Consider the following 17,776-nt stretch of genomic DNA (forward strand, 5'->3'; position numbering starts at 1 on the left):
AGGCTTCGCGCCGCGGCTGCTCGCCGGGCTGTCCTGCACGTCCGCGGGCTCGGGCTCGGCGCTCAGCGACGTCTCCTCGTCATCTGCGGGCGAGAGGAAAAGGGCACGTGTAAGGGAGAGCGCGTGGCGGGTCGTGAGTGTGCCCGCCGTGCACGCGTGCTGAGGGGCCCCGGCGTGCGGCGGCTGCACGCGGGGCTGGAGGGCTTCCCGCAGGCCAGGGCTCCGCTGCAGCGGACCCTTACGGACTGCTCCTTCCGCTGATGACAATTTGCTATTGGGATAGAGATCAGGATTGTGTTTCAAGGGAATTCATAGTTTGGGTAAAACTATGCAAAGCTAGAACTACCCAGTTCCCGGCACATGGCGGGTGCTCAGCACGCTGGCTTCGGGGAACACAGCAGAGAGGCCGTGGGGTTTAGACGGCCTTGCGCCTGGCAGGCAAGGCTAACACTTGCTCAGAGTGTTTCCTCTGGCTGGGTCCCCAGGTGGCAGAACCGGAAAGCTGGGTTCTTAGCAACTACAGAGGAGAAAATGGCCAGCTGATGGGAGCGGCCAAGGTCCTTCAGTAGCTCAGACCCGGGGGCCTCCGATATTTGGAGGTGGTTGCAATGGAAAAGAAACAAGGTCCCTACATCAAGCAACCATTCAAGGAGCGGCCACCACTGTTTACATCTTCCTTCCCCCAAGTGCTTTATCTATTGGATGCCAGCCCAGTGTGAACTTCCCACTTCAAAAGCACCAGTGCAATAGACTCATTGAAGCAGAATGATCTCTCTTGGTGAGCCAAAAGGCCTCTTTTTTTTTTTTTCTTTTTTTTCCTACAGTGTAGGAAGAGTCCATTTTATTCTCAGGATGAAGAAAAGGCTGAGTGAAAGGACCAAACAGTCAGCATGTTTTCTTACAATCGTCATTATATATTGGGCATAGACAGGTACACTGGACTTTAATGAGTGGGCAGTGATAAACTCCAGACCTTGAGTTTTCAAAGTCTCATTAGCTTGAACAGCAAGTCATAAATGTGGCCCGGAAGGACTGGCTACTTTTCAGCACGATCTACACTTAGTATGGGGGTTCAGGAGAAGAACAAAAGTGCAATTATGAGGCATCTCATCATTCTCATTTGGAAAAATGTTTTGGCTTGAAAAACTGGTCACTGGATGATTCTGAAGTTTTCTCTCCAACTTATGTTTTTCATTGTGCCCTGTGATAAATCCATTAGATAATAATAGTTCTTCAGTAATATGATATGTGTCACATTCATTCATTTTCTCATCCATTCATTCATGTATGTAATGATTAAGTATCTGTTGAGCACCTCCTATGTGGGTGCGGGGGGTAAAATGATAAACCAGACATGGCTCCATACCCACACTGGCCTCAGTTTCAGTTCCCACTCCACTGTCTACCCTCTACCTTTGGGTCACCAGAATGAAGAGGAGCCTCTCAATCAAGGGGACAGCAATCTGGCTTCCAGAACAGATCACTGGCTTCTGGGCCTCAAATGGAGAAGAGAGAGAACCACAAAACCTAAGACATGTCTGGAGAGAACCATGGTTATTGTACTTTAGAGAAAGGAACCACACTGACCCTCCGCAAGGACGAGACATGAATTCATGCCAAAAATACCTGGGTGGATGGAGGAAGTGATCTCAAATCGGAATTGCAGCTGTCCACTCACATGATCTGTTGGAAGCCTGCGGCCAAGTGTGTAGCTGACCACCCTATCCCTAGAAGGAAAGAAACACCATTACACATCTGGTCAATATCTCTCCTTAAAGATTATACAGCATGGTTTCTATGCCTGCAGGTGAAGTAGGCGAGCCTAGGGAGGCCCTGCTAATAGGAGGTGATGATCCACTCAGGTATATAGAAAATGGTCTTAAGGTGAAGATGGGAAATTACATCTGCTCAACAACAATGTAAAATTTCAAGGAAATCCTTCTTGAATATTCTAAAGCAGGAGTCAGCAGACTACAGCCCAGGGGCTAAATCTGGCCCACCACCTATTTTTAAACAGCCATGAGCTTTTTATATTTTAAAATGGTTGTGAAAAAGCAAAAAAAAAAAAAAAGTAATATTTTGTGACACATGAAAATGGAATGAAATTCAAATTACAGTTCCTCAAATAAAAGTTTTATTGGAGTGCAGCCATGCTTATTAATTTACTTATTGTCTGGGGTTGCTTTCATGCTACAATGGCAGACTTGAGTAGTTGGGACAGAGACTGGATGGTCTACAAAACCTAAAATATTTACTACCTGGCCCTTTACAGAAAATTTCCTGTCAACCTGTGTTCTAAGCCAAAAGAACCCCCCCCCCAAAAAAAAACAATGATGATAACAAAAAAGGCATGGATATCTTTGCTTGCTTTTCCTGTGCAGGCTGACATTTTCCAAATATGCCCTTAATAATGGACATCACCAGCAACAGATGCATGTCTTGCGGCACATATACATAATGTCTACGGAAGATGCCGTCATGGTTGCCAGAGTCACCTCCTCCATGTGAGGAGCTGTGGAGTGCTTCAGAAGGGGGCTTGCTGCAGGATGGACCGCAGCAAGACTTGTAGGCTGGTGTCCAACTACACCAACACTATGGCCCCATATACACACCTTGAAACTCCACCCTGGAGTCTGGCATCATCCCCTCTGCCCCCTCAGGGCAATTTCTCAATTGCTAAGAAGAAAGTTATCCAGGGGAAGTCAACTTGAAACTTCGCTTTTATAGTTCCATCAACAATGTAGCTTCAGCAGAGTACATTGCCTCCCCACCAGGGCCTAATTAGGAAAGGTTACTACCTTGGGATATTCAAGAATTAACAAATCCAGTTTACATCATCATCATCATCATCATCAAGACATATTCCCAAACTATTGGTTACTCAGATGATTCTGTATTCATTCCACTTATTCACTGGTCACATTAAAATCTAAAGGTAAATCACTTGCTGGTAGGGTTTTAATGTTTCTAGAAAAGACCAGCATTATGCAACAACATATATCCCAATGACCCACTGACTTAATATATTTCTTTGATAAACCATAGTTTAGTGTTTGAAGTTCCTAGGAGATCCATTAAATAAAACATTATATGCAAGAAAAACAGAATCACAATATTTTGTTTATTTAGAAAGGGCTTTGGTCAATATTATGAAGCAAATTGCTATGACCATAGGAAAGAGGTCCTGAACCCAAAGCCTAGTTGAAATCAGCAGAGACCTAAAGACAATCAGGCATTGAGGCTAAAACTAAACTTGTTATGCTTCGCATTTATTCCAGGCTTTTCTTTCTTTTTGCTTCTCACCCATTTTATCAACAAATATCTTTTAAGCCTGTGCCATGTGAAAAGTGACACCGTTGATACAAAGCATGTAATGCAGGGGCCTGCCTTTAAATAACTTCTATCCAGCCAGAGGCATAAGGCAGGACTACTAAATAAAAAGTTCAAGGCGGCCAGTGATATCCCACGTGCAGCTGACGTGGTCTGTTTACAGGACTTCAGGGCAAGCAGAGAGCCATTGAAAGGTTGTGGTGTTACAGGCAAAGGAATCAAGGGAGCCTTCTGAGTTGTCTTTATTTTAAGTCACGTAATATGCTATTTTAAAAAATGAACAGTTTGGAGTAGTTTAGTCTCTATGTACCAGGGACTCCTTTGCATTCTTTGTGTACAATTGTTTGCTTAGTTAATCCTCACAGCCATAAATGGAAAGTGCAAGCACTGTGTTTGACACATGGCTGTAGCTCCATACATGTCTCTGCCTTTGGCTTGAGAGTTAATGGTATGTGTATATGCACACAGCTGTACACGTGGTTCTAATTAAATTGTCCCTATGATCATCATTAGTGATTCCAAAGTCCTGAAAATCCAAAAAGCTTTAAATGAAGACACTTGGAAATTCTGTAAATTCTCCTCATTCCTGTGATATCATTCTAAGGATTACATGAATGTAAGGATAGTATACTTATATGGCCAGAGAGCCATATATAGTGTTTTCAAATAGAGTAGCTGTTAACTAAGGAAACATACATTATATATAAATATTTTCCCTTGTAAGAGTTCACTTTAATGGGAATCATGAGTGGACATGAATGTAAAAGATACAGACACATTCTTATATACAACTGAATTCTGCAAGTAACATAATTGCAGTTGTCCATGACAACTCATGCTTTTAAAATTTCATACATACTATCTAGCATTTTCTATAAGTACCAGCATTTTCTAAGTCTCTCTACTCTAGTAACCCAGCATTTGATCTTGTAATACAAACATCTCAAATGATTAAATCCCACAAGCAGAAATAATATTCTTCATGCTAAAACAAATGTTAATTTCTACCTGTTGAGAAAAATGCTGTATTAAGGGATTCTTTCAATATTGTCTTAGGATTTTCTGCTCTCTTGTGTAAGTAACCAGTGGTACACAGACAAGGGGAAAGGGAAGGGTTTGTTTAATAGAATGTTGTAGCCTGAGCAGTAGAATTAATGAGAGAGGCCAAGGAGATTCAATACCACCACGAGACTATATTATTGCAGCTTGCAGGCCTCCCTTCGCCAGCTCGCTGAAGCCTTAGTGATAGTGAGGTCTCAGTCACAGGTTTACCCTATGGCGTGTCTCTCCAGAAGTCTTTGAACAGGCATCGACAGCTTTCCCAAGAAGCGCTTGATGATGGGGCGGCTCTTAGCAAACTTGTCTTTCACCTCAATTTCCAGTACATCAGTGGGTAAAGACACAAAGCTGAATTGCTGCAATGAAATAATAGGTCACATTAATTAACTGAGAGGTGCAAAGGCTGGCCAATTCCCAGCCCATCTGCCTTGGATGAGGTCATTATAAAATATCCTGGTGGCAATATATATATCAAGGTCTTAGAAATACTGTGAGTCCCGTTTATTCAGTAAATGAGTAACAATAACATTGAGGTACTTCTTCAATGTTTAGAAATAAGACTATTCTCTGAGATTTAAATAATAAAAACAACTCACCTTTAGGAGAAAGAATCCACTTAGGCCTCACTATACTAAAGGTATTAACATATTTAGAGAAAGAACAAGCACAAACTCACCTATTATTAAGGAAATGCACTTGAAACAATAACAAAATACCCCTTTTTTATGGTTATATCAACTGAGAATGGATCAAGAAGATGAGGTTTATCTATACAATGGAATACTACATGGCAATGAGAAAGAATGAAATCTGGCCATGTGTAGCAACGTGGATGGAACTTGAGGGTGTTATGCTGAGCAAAATAAGTCAGGCAGCGAAGGACAGATACCATATGTTTGCATGTATAGGAGGATTAGGAGGAACTTAACAGAGGACCGTGGGGGAGAAGAAGGGGCAAAATAGTTGGGAAGAGGGAGGGAGGCAAACCACGAGAGACTCTTGAATGCTGAAAACAAGCTGAGGGCTGATGGGGGAGAGGGGGAAGGGAGTGATGGGCATGGAGGAGGGCACTTGTGGGGATGAGCACTGGCTGTTATATGGAAACCAACTTGACAATAAACTCTTTAAGAAAAAAAACCCATAACAAAATACCCCTTTTTTATGGTTATAATGGCAGAGATTTAAAAATGTTTGATAGTACCTTGCATTCTTGAGAGTGGGAAAAGAACTCTCACACTGTACTGATGTACAATCCCATTCAATTGCTTCAACCTTTGGGAAGGGAACTGGCAATATTTATTGGCATTTAAGCTGCAAATTCCCTGCAACTCAGAATTCTAATTCTAGAACTTTTTCCTCTGGATTAATTTGCACAAGTATGCAAAGTATATATTTTATAAGGATATTCACTGGACCATTAACCATAGCAAGAGAGTGTAAAGACCAAAAATGTCTATCAATAGGATACCAGTTAAATTAAGGATACTAAATCTTTGAAATTGACATCTCTGCTGTCATTCAAAAGAAACATGTAAATAAATATGCACCAACATGAATAGATACTTGAAAAACAAAGTAAAAAAGCAAGATGTTAAGAATATGAAGAGTGGGATTTCATTTGTACTTGGAACTGCAAAGAAACTGTCTGGATGGATATACTCCAAACTCAACCCCAGGAGGTAGGTTAGTAGGGAAGACAGAAAGCAGATCTTTTTCATTTGATTCTAAATTGTTCATTTTTAAAGTAACATACCCCATGACTTTTAAAATAAAGGCAACAACAATTAAAGAAGACTGTGACTATCAGAACTTGGCATGGCCAGAAATGAAAGTATAGAAAAGGAATAAACAACCTAACCTTATACCTCAAGGAGCTAGAAAAAGAAGAACAAACAAAACCACAAAACAGCAGAATGAAGGAAACAATACAGATTAGAGCAGAAAGAAATGACATAGAAACTTAAAAAAACAATAGAACAGACCAATGAAACCAGGAGTTTATTCTTTGGAAAAAGCCCACCAAAATTGATACATCTCTAACCAAACTCATGAGACAGAGAGAGAGAGAGAGAGAGAGAAAGAGAGAGAGAGAACTTAAAATCACAAATGAGAGAGGAATAATAATACCTAACATCATAGATATATAAACAATTGTAAGCGAATATTATGAAAATTTTATGCCAATGAATTAGACAACCTGGAAGAAAAGGATAAATTCCTAGAAACATATAACCTACCAAAATGGGAGCAGAAAGAAATAGAAAAGTTGAGCAGACCAATTCAAGGAAATTGAATCACTAATCAAAAAACTCCTGGGGCGCCTGGGTGGCTTAGTCGGTTAAGCGTCCGACTTTTGCTTAGGTCATGATCTCATGGTTCGTGGGTTTGAGCCCCACGTCGGGCTCTGTGCTGACTGCCAGCTCAGAGCCTGGAGCCTATTTCAGAGTCTGTATCTCCCTCTCTCTCTGACCCTCCCCTGCTCACACTGTCTCTCTCTCTCTCTCTCTCCTAGAAATAAATAAAAAAACAAAACAAAACAAAACAAAAAAACTCCCAACAAAGAAAAGTCCAGGACCAGATTGCTTTATAGGGGAATTCTACCAAAGATTTAAAGAAAAGTTGATACCAATTCTTTTTGAACTATTTCAAAAAATAGAAGAGGAAGGAAAACTTCCAAATTTATTCTATGAGGCCAGCATTACCCTAAAACCAAAACTTCACATCAACAAGAGAAAGGATAAAAACCTATGTGATCATTTCAATAGATGAAGAAAAAGCATTTGACAAAGTACACCCCTTCATGATAAAAGCCCTCAGCAGAGTAGGTTTAGAGGGAACATACCTCTACATAATAAAGGCTTTATATGAAAACCCACAGTGAACATCATATTCAATGGACGACAACTAAGAACTTTTCCCCTAAGCTCAGGATCAAGACAAGGATGTCTACTCTTGCCACTGTTATTTAACATAGTCAGTCCTAGCCACAGCAATCAGACAACAAAAAGAAATAAGAGGCATCCACATTGGTAAGGAAGAAGTCAAATTTTCACTGTCTGCAGACAACATGATATTCTATATAGAAAGCCTGAAAGATTCCACCAAAACACTGCTAGAACTGATAAATGAATGCAGATACAAAATCAATGTACATAAACCTGTTATATTTCTATATACTAATAATGAAGTAGTAGAAAGAGAAGCTAAGAAAACAATCTCATTTATAATTATACCAAAAATAATAAAATACCTAGGAAAAGACTTAACCAAAGAGGTGAACACCCATAGTCTAAAAACTATAAAACACTGATGAAAGAAATTGACGAAGGCACAAAGAAATGGAAAGACATTCCATGCTCATGGATTGGAAGAGTAAACTACAGAATTAATGCAATCCCTACTAAAATACTAGCATTTTTCACAGAACTGAAACAAACAATCCTAAATTTTGTATTCAACCACAAAAGACCTTGAATAGCCAAAGAAATCTTAGAAAAGAAAAGCAAAACTGGAGAAAAGCTACCTCCACACTTCATGTCATACTACAAAGCTGTAATAATCAAAATGATATGGTATTGGCACAAAAACAGACATATAGATCAATGGAACAGGACAGAAAACCCAGAAATAAACCCACAATTATATAGTCAATTAATCTTGACAAAGCGGGAAAGAATATGCAATGGGAAAAAGATAGTCTCTTCAACAAATGATATTGTGAAAAATGGACAGCAACATGCAAAAGAATGAAACTGGACCCTTACACCATATACAAAAATAAATTCACAAATGGATAAAAGACCTAAATATGAGAACTGAAACCACAAAAATTCTAGAATAGAGCACAGGCAGCAATTTCTCTGACATTAGCTGTAGCAACATTTTTCTAGATATATCTTCTGAGGCAAGGGAAATAAAAGCAAAAATAAACTATTGAGACTATACCAAAATAAAAAGCTTTTGTACCATGAAGGAAATAATCAGCAAAACTAAAAGGCATCCTATAGAATGGAAGAAGGTATTTGCCAATGACATATCTGATAAAGGATTAGTATGCAAAATATATAAAGCACTTTTAAAACTCAACACCCAAAAAACAGATAATCTAATTTAAAAATAGGCAGAAAATATGAACAGGCATTTCTCCAAAGAAGACATCCAGATGGCCAACAGACACATGAAAAGATGCACAACACTACACATCATCAGGGAAATGCAAATCAAAACTTAATGAGATATCACCTCATACCTATCAGAATTTCTAAAATTAACAACACAAGAAACAACAAGTGTTGACGAGGATTTGGAGAAAAAGGAACCCTTGTGCACTATTGGTGGGAATGCAAACTGGTGAAGCCACTGTAGAAAACAGTATGGATGTTCCTCAAAAAATTAAAAATAAAACTACCCTACAACCCAGTAATGGCATTACTGTGTATTTACCCAAAAAATATTTAAAAAACTAATTCAAAAGGATATATGCACCCCTATGTTTATTGCATCATCATTTACGATAGTCAAATTATGGAAGCAGTCCCTATTTCCATTGCTAGATCAATGGATAAAGAAGATGTGGCATATGGGATATTATGCCACAATGGGATATTATTCAGCCATAAGAATGAATGGAATCTTTGCCATTTACAACAATGTGGATGGAGCTAGAGAAAGTAATGTAACATGAAATAAATCCTAGAAAGACAAATACCATGTGATTTCACTCCTATGTGGCATTTAAGAAACAAAACAAATGAGCAAAGGGGAAAAGAGAGAGAGAGAGAGAGAGAGAGAGAGAGAGAGAGAAAGAGAGAAACCATGAAACAGACTCTGAACTGTAGAGAACAAACTGATGGTTCCCGGACCAGAGTGGGGGGAGGGGTGAAATAGGCGATGGAGATTAAGGAGTGCACTTGTGGCGAGCACCGGGTGATCTACGAAATTGTTGAATCACTGTATTGTACATTGGAAACTAATATAACATGATATATTAGCTATACTGGAATTAAAATAAAACTTGATAAGTAAAAAAAAAAAAAAAGTGTTGGAAAGGAGAGGGAGGTACATGTTGGCATTGCCCAGCTCAGACTATCTGGGGAGGAGTGTGTTAATGATATTGAACATTACAGTACTCTTAAGCTGTGTAACAGTTGAAATATATAATTATTTCTTTTTATTGTGATTCATTTCTAACAGCAATCTTTTAACTTTAGTTGATTTCTAATTACAGAGATTAAATATGTTAAACGTGCTAATGTTAAAAATCTCCTTTGTACTGTGACGACAGGCTAAAATGTGCTGCAGTAACAACCAAATTCCAAGTCTCAGTGACTTTTGATGGTAAAGTTTTGTTCCTTGCTCACTCTGCCATTGAGGGCTGGCAGAGGCCTGTCTGGTCATTAGTCATTCAAGAAGCCAAGCTGATCGAGGAGACACCCTCTCAAAATTTGCCAGTAAAGGATAGAGGACTCTGGAGATTTCTGGCAAATAAGTATTCTCTCCCAAACCCTACTCTGCATCAGAACTAGACTCATGTCTCAGCCAACCACCAGCAGCAGAAAGTACAATCCTATAGTATGTCCAGAGGTGGAGAGTTATTTGGCAAACAGCACTAATGATTTCCATACCTCCATGTAGTACTTATAATTTCAATTATACGTTAGTTTAGTCCACTTCTATACGATTCCTAAGAACCTATCATTACCGATACTAACAACAGAATTTATGGACAGGCTAAGCTTGAGGATCAAGCTAGGAATAGGTACTCTTTTAAGAAGGCCTATCTAAGCAAGAATCCAGCCCCCCTTAACTGTTTCAGGTCATCAAAACTTCTATATCTTGGGGCACCTGGGTGGCTTAGACGTTTAAGCGTCCGACTTTCGCTTAGGTCATGATCTCGCAGTTCGTGGGTTCGAGCCCCGCGTCGGGCTCTGTGCTGACTGCCAGCTCAGAGCCTGGAGCCTGTTTCAGTCTGTGACTCCCTCTCTCTCTGACCCTCCCCTGCTCACACTGTCTCTCTCTCTCTCTCTCCTAGAAATAAATAAAAATATTTTAAAAAAAAACAACTTCTATATCTTTGATCCAGTAATTCCATTCTCAAGTGTACAGTAATAAATATCCTAACCTAAACGCTCAACAATAGGTTAGGTACATTGTAGTAAATGCATATAATAGAATAGTTTATAATTTTCTAAAGTACAATAATTTATAATAATATTGTAACATGTTAAACAAAAGATAGAAAATGCTTGTTTTACAATGCTAAGTGGTAAGAGCAGGAAACATTTAATTCATGATCATAAGAAAACGAGTTATATGAATAAAAAAACTAGAAAGAATTACAATCAATCAATTTTAATAGCAAGAATAGCAAAACTCACCCTGAAATTTGGGGGCGTTCTCTCCTCCCTACATAGGGACTTCCTTCTCAGCCTTTCCATATACCCACCCCTCTACCCAAATATCAAGGCCCTTACTCTATGCAATGGTTATTGGAATCCATGTAAACCCCCAGCTATGTGAGCTTCTTTTAAGAACCAGTGAGCAGGGATGCCTGGGTAGCTCATCTGGTTAAGTGTCCAACTCTTGGTTTTGGCTCATTTCATGATCTCACGGTTCATGAGTTTGAGCCCCACACTGGGTTCTGCACTGACAGTGTGGATGAGCTGTTTCACCTGGCTGCTTCTGCTGACCTAGCTTTTACATGAAAACCTTGAGGAAACTTTGGAGAGAGATGGACTTGGGTTTTATTTCTGACTCTGCACATCCAAGTTCTTGAGTCTCATTTACAACCTCGCTGACGCTCAGCATCTTCAATTGTAGAATGAATGGCAAAAAAGGCCCATGCCATGTTAGATTAAATGTATTCTTTTTTAGTATTTATTTTTGAGAGACAGAGAGAGACACACAGAGAGGGGGAGAAGAGGATCCGAAGCAGGCTCTGGGCTGACAGCAGAGACCTCGATGTGGGGCTTGAACTCACAAACTGTGAGATCATGACCTGAGCCAAAGTCAGATGCCTAACCAACTAAGCCACCAAGGCACTCTGAACTGTATTCTTTCTTTCCATTTTTGCTCTATCCAGATTCAACCTGCCACATCCACTACAGATCTTCCTTTACTTAATGATGGAGTTACATCCCAATAAACCCATTGTAAGTTAAAGATATCCTAAGACAAAAATACACTCAATAGGTCTAGCCTACAGAACATCAGTAGCTTAGCCTCGCCTGCCTTACACATATTCAAAACACTTACATTACCCTACAGGTGGGCAAAATCATCTTGCACAAACCTTTTTTTAAAATAATAAAATGTTGAATATCTCATGTAACCTATTGGATGCTGTACTGACAGTGAAAACAGAATGGTTGTAAGTGTACCAGTTGTTGACCCTCATGATCACGTGGCTGACTGGGAGCATCACTAGACAAGCCAAACATCACATGACAGTTATCACACACATAACGCTAGCCCAAAAGATCAAAATAAAAATCTGAAGTATAGTCTCTACTCACTGGACATCACTTTTCACACCATCATAAAGTTGAAAAACTAAGTCCAACCATCGTAAGTCAGGAACCCTCTGTCCTACCTCCTTCTCCTTTTGACTTTCTAATTATTGCACTTTTTCCAAATTGACTACCTCTTTTCAGCTGTCCCTTAATGATCACTGATTCTAAAGCTGTTTGTAATAATCTATAAGGCCTGGTTCAAATGCCTACAACACAGACAAAAGCTACAATTTTCCTATTACTAATGCCTCCTCTGTCTTTCTACTCAGAGAAATGGAATGGTTATTGGACAAAAGAGAAATTTATGAAATGTATCTGCAAAAGATCTTTGGAAAAGATGCATTATTGCTCCAAACCCTTTTATTGGGGGAATTTTGTCTTTTTTTTTTTTTTTAAATCCCAGTTCACCTGTGAAAGATAACCAATGTGTCAAAGGAAGGAGCCAACCCTGAACATTCTTAGGTTCTAAATTCTGGCCATTTCCCACTTCATCTTCTTTTTGTTCGTGAGTGTTTAAGAACAACTCTAATAGTGTTGGGGAATGTGATCAAAAACACCACCAAATGACCCAGGAGCTGGACCCAGATGCTCAGAGGCTCCTCACCTGAGCCCTGTCCTTCGAATGTGGGTTCTGCTTGCCTTTCTCACTCCCAGAGGCTGCTCCAAGTACATAGCCTTGAGATGGTGATGTGATGTTGAAAATACCTGCATGACACATGTGATTGAACCCAGTTAAAGCCTCTTTATAAGCTTCTAAGATTTGGAGGGTGTGTGGGGATCCATTTGTCTTGCTGCTGCTCAAGGCAAACCTCATATGTAAGTTCTCTTTGCTATTTTAAAAACTGCCACCTACTAACCTGGACTGACATGCCTCTTCCCTCCTCTCTCCCTGCCCTCTGCTGATGGGGGCTGGTTTCAGATTATACCTAGGAAGCTTCCTAAAGAGCTGTGAACACATGCTTGGACTAACCAATACATAAATGGCTCCTTATGTCTGCATAAACATGAGACTATCCTAAACAAAGGTGTCTCCAGGGTCAGAGAAGTAAAGTTCCTTAGGTCACTTTTCCATTAAAGAGATTATCTTTCTTGGCTGTATATTAGGCACCAACTCTCTCTCTCTTACACTTGGGCAGCAAGGGCAGAAAGGAAGCTGCCCAAGGCCTGGGCATGAGCTGGGGTGATACATGCAGTATTCCTACAGCATCAAGCTTCCTTTTGGCTAAAAGGAAACTTCACATAAAAGTAAACTTTCAAACAAAAAGTTTACTTTTTGCTTGAGCACAGGTTGTTGAAACTCTTATTTTTGTTTTGAGCCATTGGTACTCGGCCCAGGCTCTCCTCAGAATAATCAGGGGAGCTTTCACAAAAATACCCATGACTGGATCCCATTCTTGACTAATTAAATTAGACACCCTTGGGGTGAAGCTGGGTACCGATAGTGTTTCCAGCTTCCCAGGGTATTTTGCTGTGCACCCAGAGTGAAGAGCCACAGTTCTCTCAACAACAATCCATTTTAACATCAAATAATCTCATTGTTGGGAAATTCTCCTTAGATATAATCTAAATCTTTTTCTGTGGCTTAAATATTTAGTTCAATGATTTATAACCTATTCTTCAATCCCCAGTTTAATATCTTTTTTTTTTTTTTGTCTTGGCATTCTTAATAATAGCCGTGGATGTTAGTGGGTCTCTACTCAATAGATGCCAGTAATACTTCTCAAGCTGTGACAACCAAAAATGTCTCCAGACATTGCCCAATGTCCCCTGAGGGGAAAAATCACCCTTGTTGAGAATCACTTACATATGCCACATTCAGTTTTCCAGAGAGATGTTAAGACTGGTGTTGCAGTATGTGAGGGAATTTATTTATTTTGGTTGCACTGTTACTCAATAGGCCATTTATAGAAATAACATGCTTTATTTATTATGTTCCATCTTGCTTCAGAAAAAAAAACGAGGCAAATTTTTTATAAAAAGAACTTCCATGAATTGAACTTATTGAAGTAAAAAGAGTAGCTAACTAAAGGGAATATTTAGTTGGCAATTAAACTGGCAGCAGTTCCATAATAGTCAATTGAGGCAGAAGTTAAGTCTCTCTAATAAAGGAGCCAATGACTCAGAAGAAGGGGAACATTATATACTGACTCACAAACACTTGCTAAGCACTGGTTCTGAGCTGGGTACTGATGGCACAGCCACTACCCTTAAGTGTCAGGGCCATAGATCTTTTACCTTAACAGTCACAGTTTTTATGCTGCAAGTAGACAACTGTAAGATAGGAAGTGCTTTAGTGAAGGTCTGAAAAGGCTCATCCAGATGGATAAACACAGAGAGGATCCATAATGGTGGGGAGGAGCCTGATGGACAGGTAGAAATGACTTCCCCGAGGATGCAATGCCTTCACTGAGACTTAACAGAGAAGCTGATATCTGCCAGGTGAATATGTGGGAAGAACATTCCAGGGAGAGAGTGTCACGGGCAAGGGGTTGAAGTTCACAGAAAGCACAGGTCCCTTTGGGGGCTGAGGGTGGCTCGCTACCTCTAGGTCTTAGAGTGGGGATCTTGTTGTAAGATAAAACTGGGTAGAGAAGTACGGTCCAGATCATGAACAGCTTCATGTCCAGAGCTTGGACTTGCCTCAAAGGCATCGGGGAGTAACTGAAGGATCTGAGTCATGCAAATGAGATACACTGAGAAATGAGAAATGCGGTGTCATGCTGAGGAGGTGGCCCATACATAGGTCAGACCTGAAGTCAGGCAGATCAGGTGAGACAAGTGAGATATGGGGAGGATCCTGGCAGGGAAGGAGGAGAGGGTAGCAGATTTGTGGACTGGCCAAATCCCAGTGAGAGCCACGTAAGAGAGACAGAAGTCACAAATTCCCAAGATTGGATTCCCAAGATTGAGGACATGTGGGAGGAACGAAGAGAGCGGCTGAGTGACTGAAGGTCCCAAAGTAATCAGGAAACAGAGTGATGGAAATAGAGGGTTGGGTATGGAAGGACAGTCGACTGTAGGAGCTTGTGACATTTTAACAAGATCTAGGGTATAAGCATTGGAGTAGATGGCTGCTGATGAGTGGAAGTGAAGGTCAAAAAGACCAAGGAGATTAAAGAAAATGGTATGTCTGATAGGTCATTCATGGACCGTGATCAACCATAATAATGGTAAGTCTTGGGTAGAAAGGGCAGATAGTACCACAGGTAGAAAGGTCTCTTTTGGTCATGGCTGAGTAAATAATGGGACCCATTATTGCCTCAATGTAGCTAAGATGATACAGAGATCAACATGAGGGTGGAACTATAATAAAAAACGAGGAAATAGTTGTGGGACATTTAAGAGCTATGTTCAACATGATCTGGAAAGTATTTTCACTTGGATGCTTAGGGAAGGGGGATGAGAAAAGATGACCCCAGTCTAAGACAACAGAAGTATAGTGACTCATTTATAAATTTATGCAAGTCAGGAAAGGTTAACAACTGAAAACAGGTAGGGATGGTTAACTCAGGTAATGATGCTTTTGAAGAGGTAGGAGAAGATATTCAGGAGTAAGGCAGGAACACTAACTAGAAGCCAAGATTATGTAACTGGTGATGTGGGATTAACAGTGGTCCTGACTGTTATGTGAAATAGGTCAGTTAGAAGGGCACCTAGTTTGCCTCTCCTCTATTGCAGTGGGGCATAAAGGGGAAATAAGACACCAACCAGTTCTGTTCACAAGAGGCTGCCTTGTCCCATCCAGCCAACACCATTATTCATTGTTAATGAAAGTTAAATAGACTAGGCCTGCTGCTTCCCATGCAAAAGTTCTCCAAGGAGGAGGAAAGCTGGAAAGAAGTAAATGGAGCATGCAAACTGGGCAGCTACTCTTCCTTGGAACCTTGCATGGTATGTGGCTTTCAATCCAGGTGGCACTGTTCATTGAATTTAAAAATGGCCCTCAACAACAGGGCTGGCTAATGTCAAGGATAGAAAAACAACTTCGTTAATAGAGCAATAATTGAATCAAGAGAAACTTCTTTCCTATCATGAGTAACCACACAGTGTTTTATACCAAGAAGGGGTGCCCTTGGAGTCTGAATATAGGAGAAGACCTGCCCCTCTAAGCAACGTGTGGCTTGACTCTGTGCCAGGAAGGGAGTTCCAGAGACGATCCTTCTGGGACACGGAGCCTTGTAACTGCAGGGAATCTAGCTGTTTTGAAAAGTGAAGGCTGCTCTTACAAATTTGTGATATCCAGGAAGTTTCTATTTCTTCTAAGAGCAAATGAACCGGATCTTGGCAGGGCTTCAACCAGCTCTATATGAGGCTCTAAGAGTCTTAAATTTCACAATAGTATATTATTAATTTTATTTGCAGCCACTGCTATGGCAAAGTTAGGCCAAGATTTAGTCGTGGCTTGGCTGAGTGGGAAGCGAGATCTGTATGTGTGTGCGTGTAAATATGTAATGTGTATATGATTATATATTACACATAAAATATATCAAATGCAAAAGTGTATATTATACATACATGTTCTATCTACAGCCGTATCTATATCCCAATCCTTATCCACATCTACAACCACATCTCTAATCTTTGGCTTCTGAAGGCGATACCTTAAAACACCTATTAAGAAGGGGTGGGAATAAAGTACTAGACCGCGAATAAAGACCAAAGTTCGCTGAGTGACCATAAGCAACTTAACTAACTTTCCTGTCTCTACTTTACGGTAACCCTAAGAGAGCTTTACCATCTGCACATGGGTTGTTGGTGAATTTCCATCATCACTGATGTAGTTCATCTTGGGCCAACCTGACTGTTCTGCCACCTGCAGGCACCCATCCAGTGCGTCAGAGCCTAAACTCTCTACCTGACTCTCCGTTCTCTCCTCTTCGCTTTGGCTGCACTGGCCCAGGTAGGGCCCTTGCCGTTCCTAACTGGTCTCCTTGTCTTCAGCTTCTCTCTTATGGTTGCCAATAAAGGTATGTCTCTGAAACACAGATCTGATCACTTCCTTCTTCTGGTAATAACTTCCTTTTTCTTCTCATTTTCAGGATGAAATCTAAATGTCCATCTCTTGCCAACCTTTCCAGGTCCATTTAACATACTCGTTCCCCGAAGAACTCAGTTTTTTCTTTCACACATTTTCAGACTTACTATTTGCCTGGAAGTGGTTTTTTTCCCAACTTCATGGCCATGCTAAACTCCTATGCATCCTTTAAAATCTCATTCACATAAAATTTATTCTGTGAAGCCTCTTCTGACTTTGGGAGCCGCTAACAGAGGCAGCTATTCTTTCTGCTGCTTTAATATCCCCTCTAGAGTCTATTTATATTCTTGTGGTTAATACGGATGCACAGGTAGTATCTGTTTTTAGTAAAGCTCTTTGTGCACAGAAGCCACACATTACCTTCGTATTGAGCACACCAATAAATGAGGTAGTGAATGACTTCCTCAAGTAATTCCACTCCATATGAGACACCAATGCTGCAAAAGTGAAATACAATCCAAGCTTGTGGATGAGTCAAAATATTCTATGAATACTAGACTGAATCATCAGTGCCCAAGCCATACTAGTTATTGTTCTGGCAGAAAATCGAAAGGTTATATTATAGTGAACTATTATATGGACTATTATCTACATATATAATATATATATATGTATGTATATACAGAGAGACAAATATATATATATATTTATAGTGACTATAAATATAAGGATTATGCTATAGTGGACTTTTCTGAAATGAAAGGAAAGTGAAACTCTTTATTTGGGTGTGTGATATGGACACCCACAGGCTGTCAATGAAGAATTAATAAATATGCTAGGAAGAATTCGGAGATAACCCCTCAAGATTCTCCCTTCCCCACCCATCCCATATAATCCCCTC

General features: G+C 40.1%; 1 protein-coding gene across 1 annotated transcript in view; it reads right to left on the reverse strand.

The window, feature by feature from the left end:
• Window positions 1–17,776, reverse strand: part of HECW1 (HECT, C2 and WW domain containing E3 ubiquitin protein ligase 1) — a 249,067-nt gene that overhangs the window by 108,946 nt on the left and 122,345 nt on the right. Inside the window, exons 6-8 of the mRNA XM_077781155.1 lie at window positions 4,603–4,745; window positions 1,627–1,727; window positions 12–83 (exon numbers count right to left, since the gene is read on the reverse strand). Of these exons, the coding sequence (XP_077637281.1) occupies window positions 12–83; window positions 1,627–1,727; window positions 4,603–4,745 (316 nt within the window). The remainder of the gene's footprint in view (window positions 1–11; window positions 84–1,626; window positions 1,728–4,602; window positions 4,746–17,776) is intronic.

The sequence above is a fragment of the Crocuta crocuta genome, unplaced genomic scaffold, assembly GCF_008692635.1.
Source record: "Crocuta crocuta isolate KB4526 unplaced genomic scaffold, BGI_CrCroc_1.0 scaffold108, whole genome shotgun sequence".
Lineage (NCBI taxonomy): Eukaryota > Metazoa > Chordata > Mammalia > Carnivora > Hyaenidae > Crocuta > Crocuta crocuta.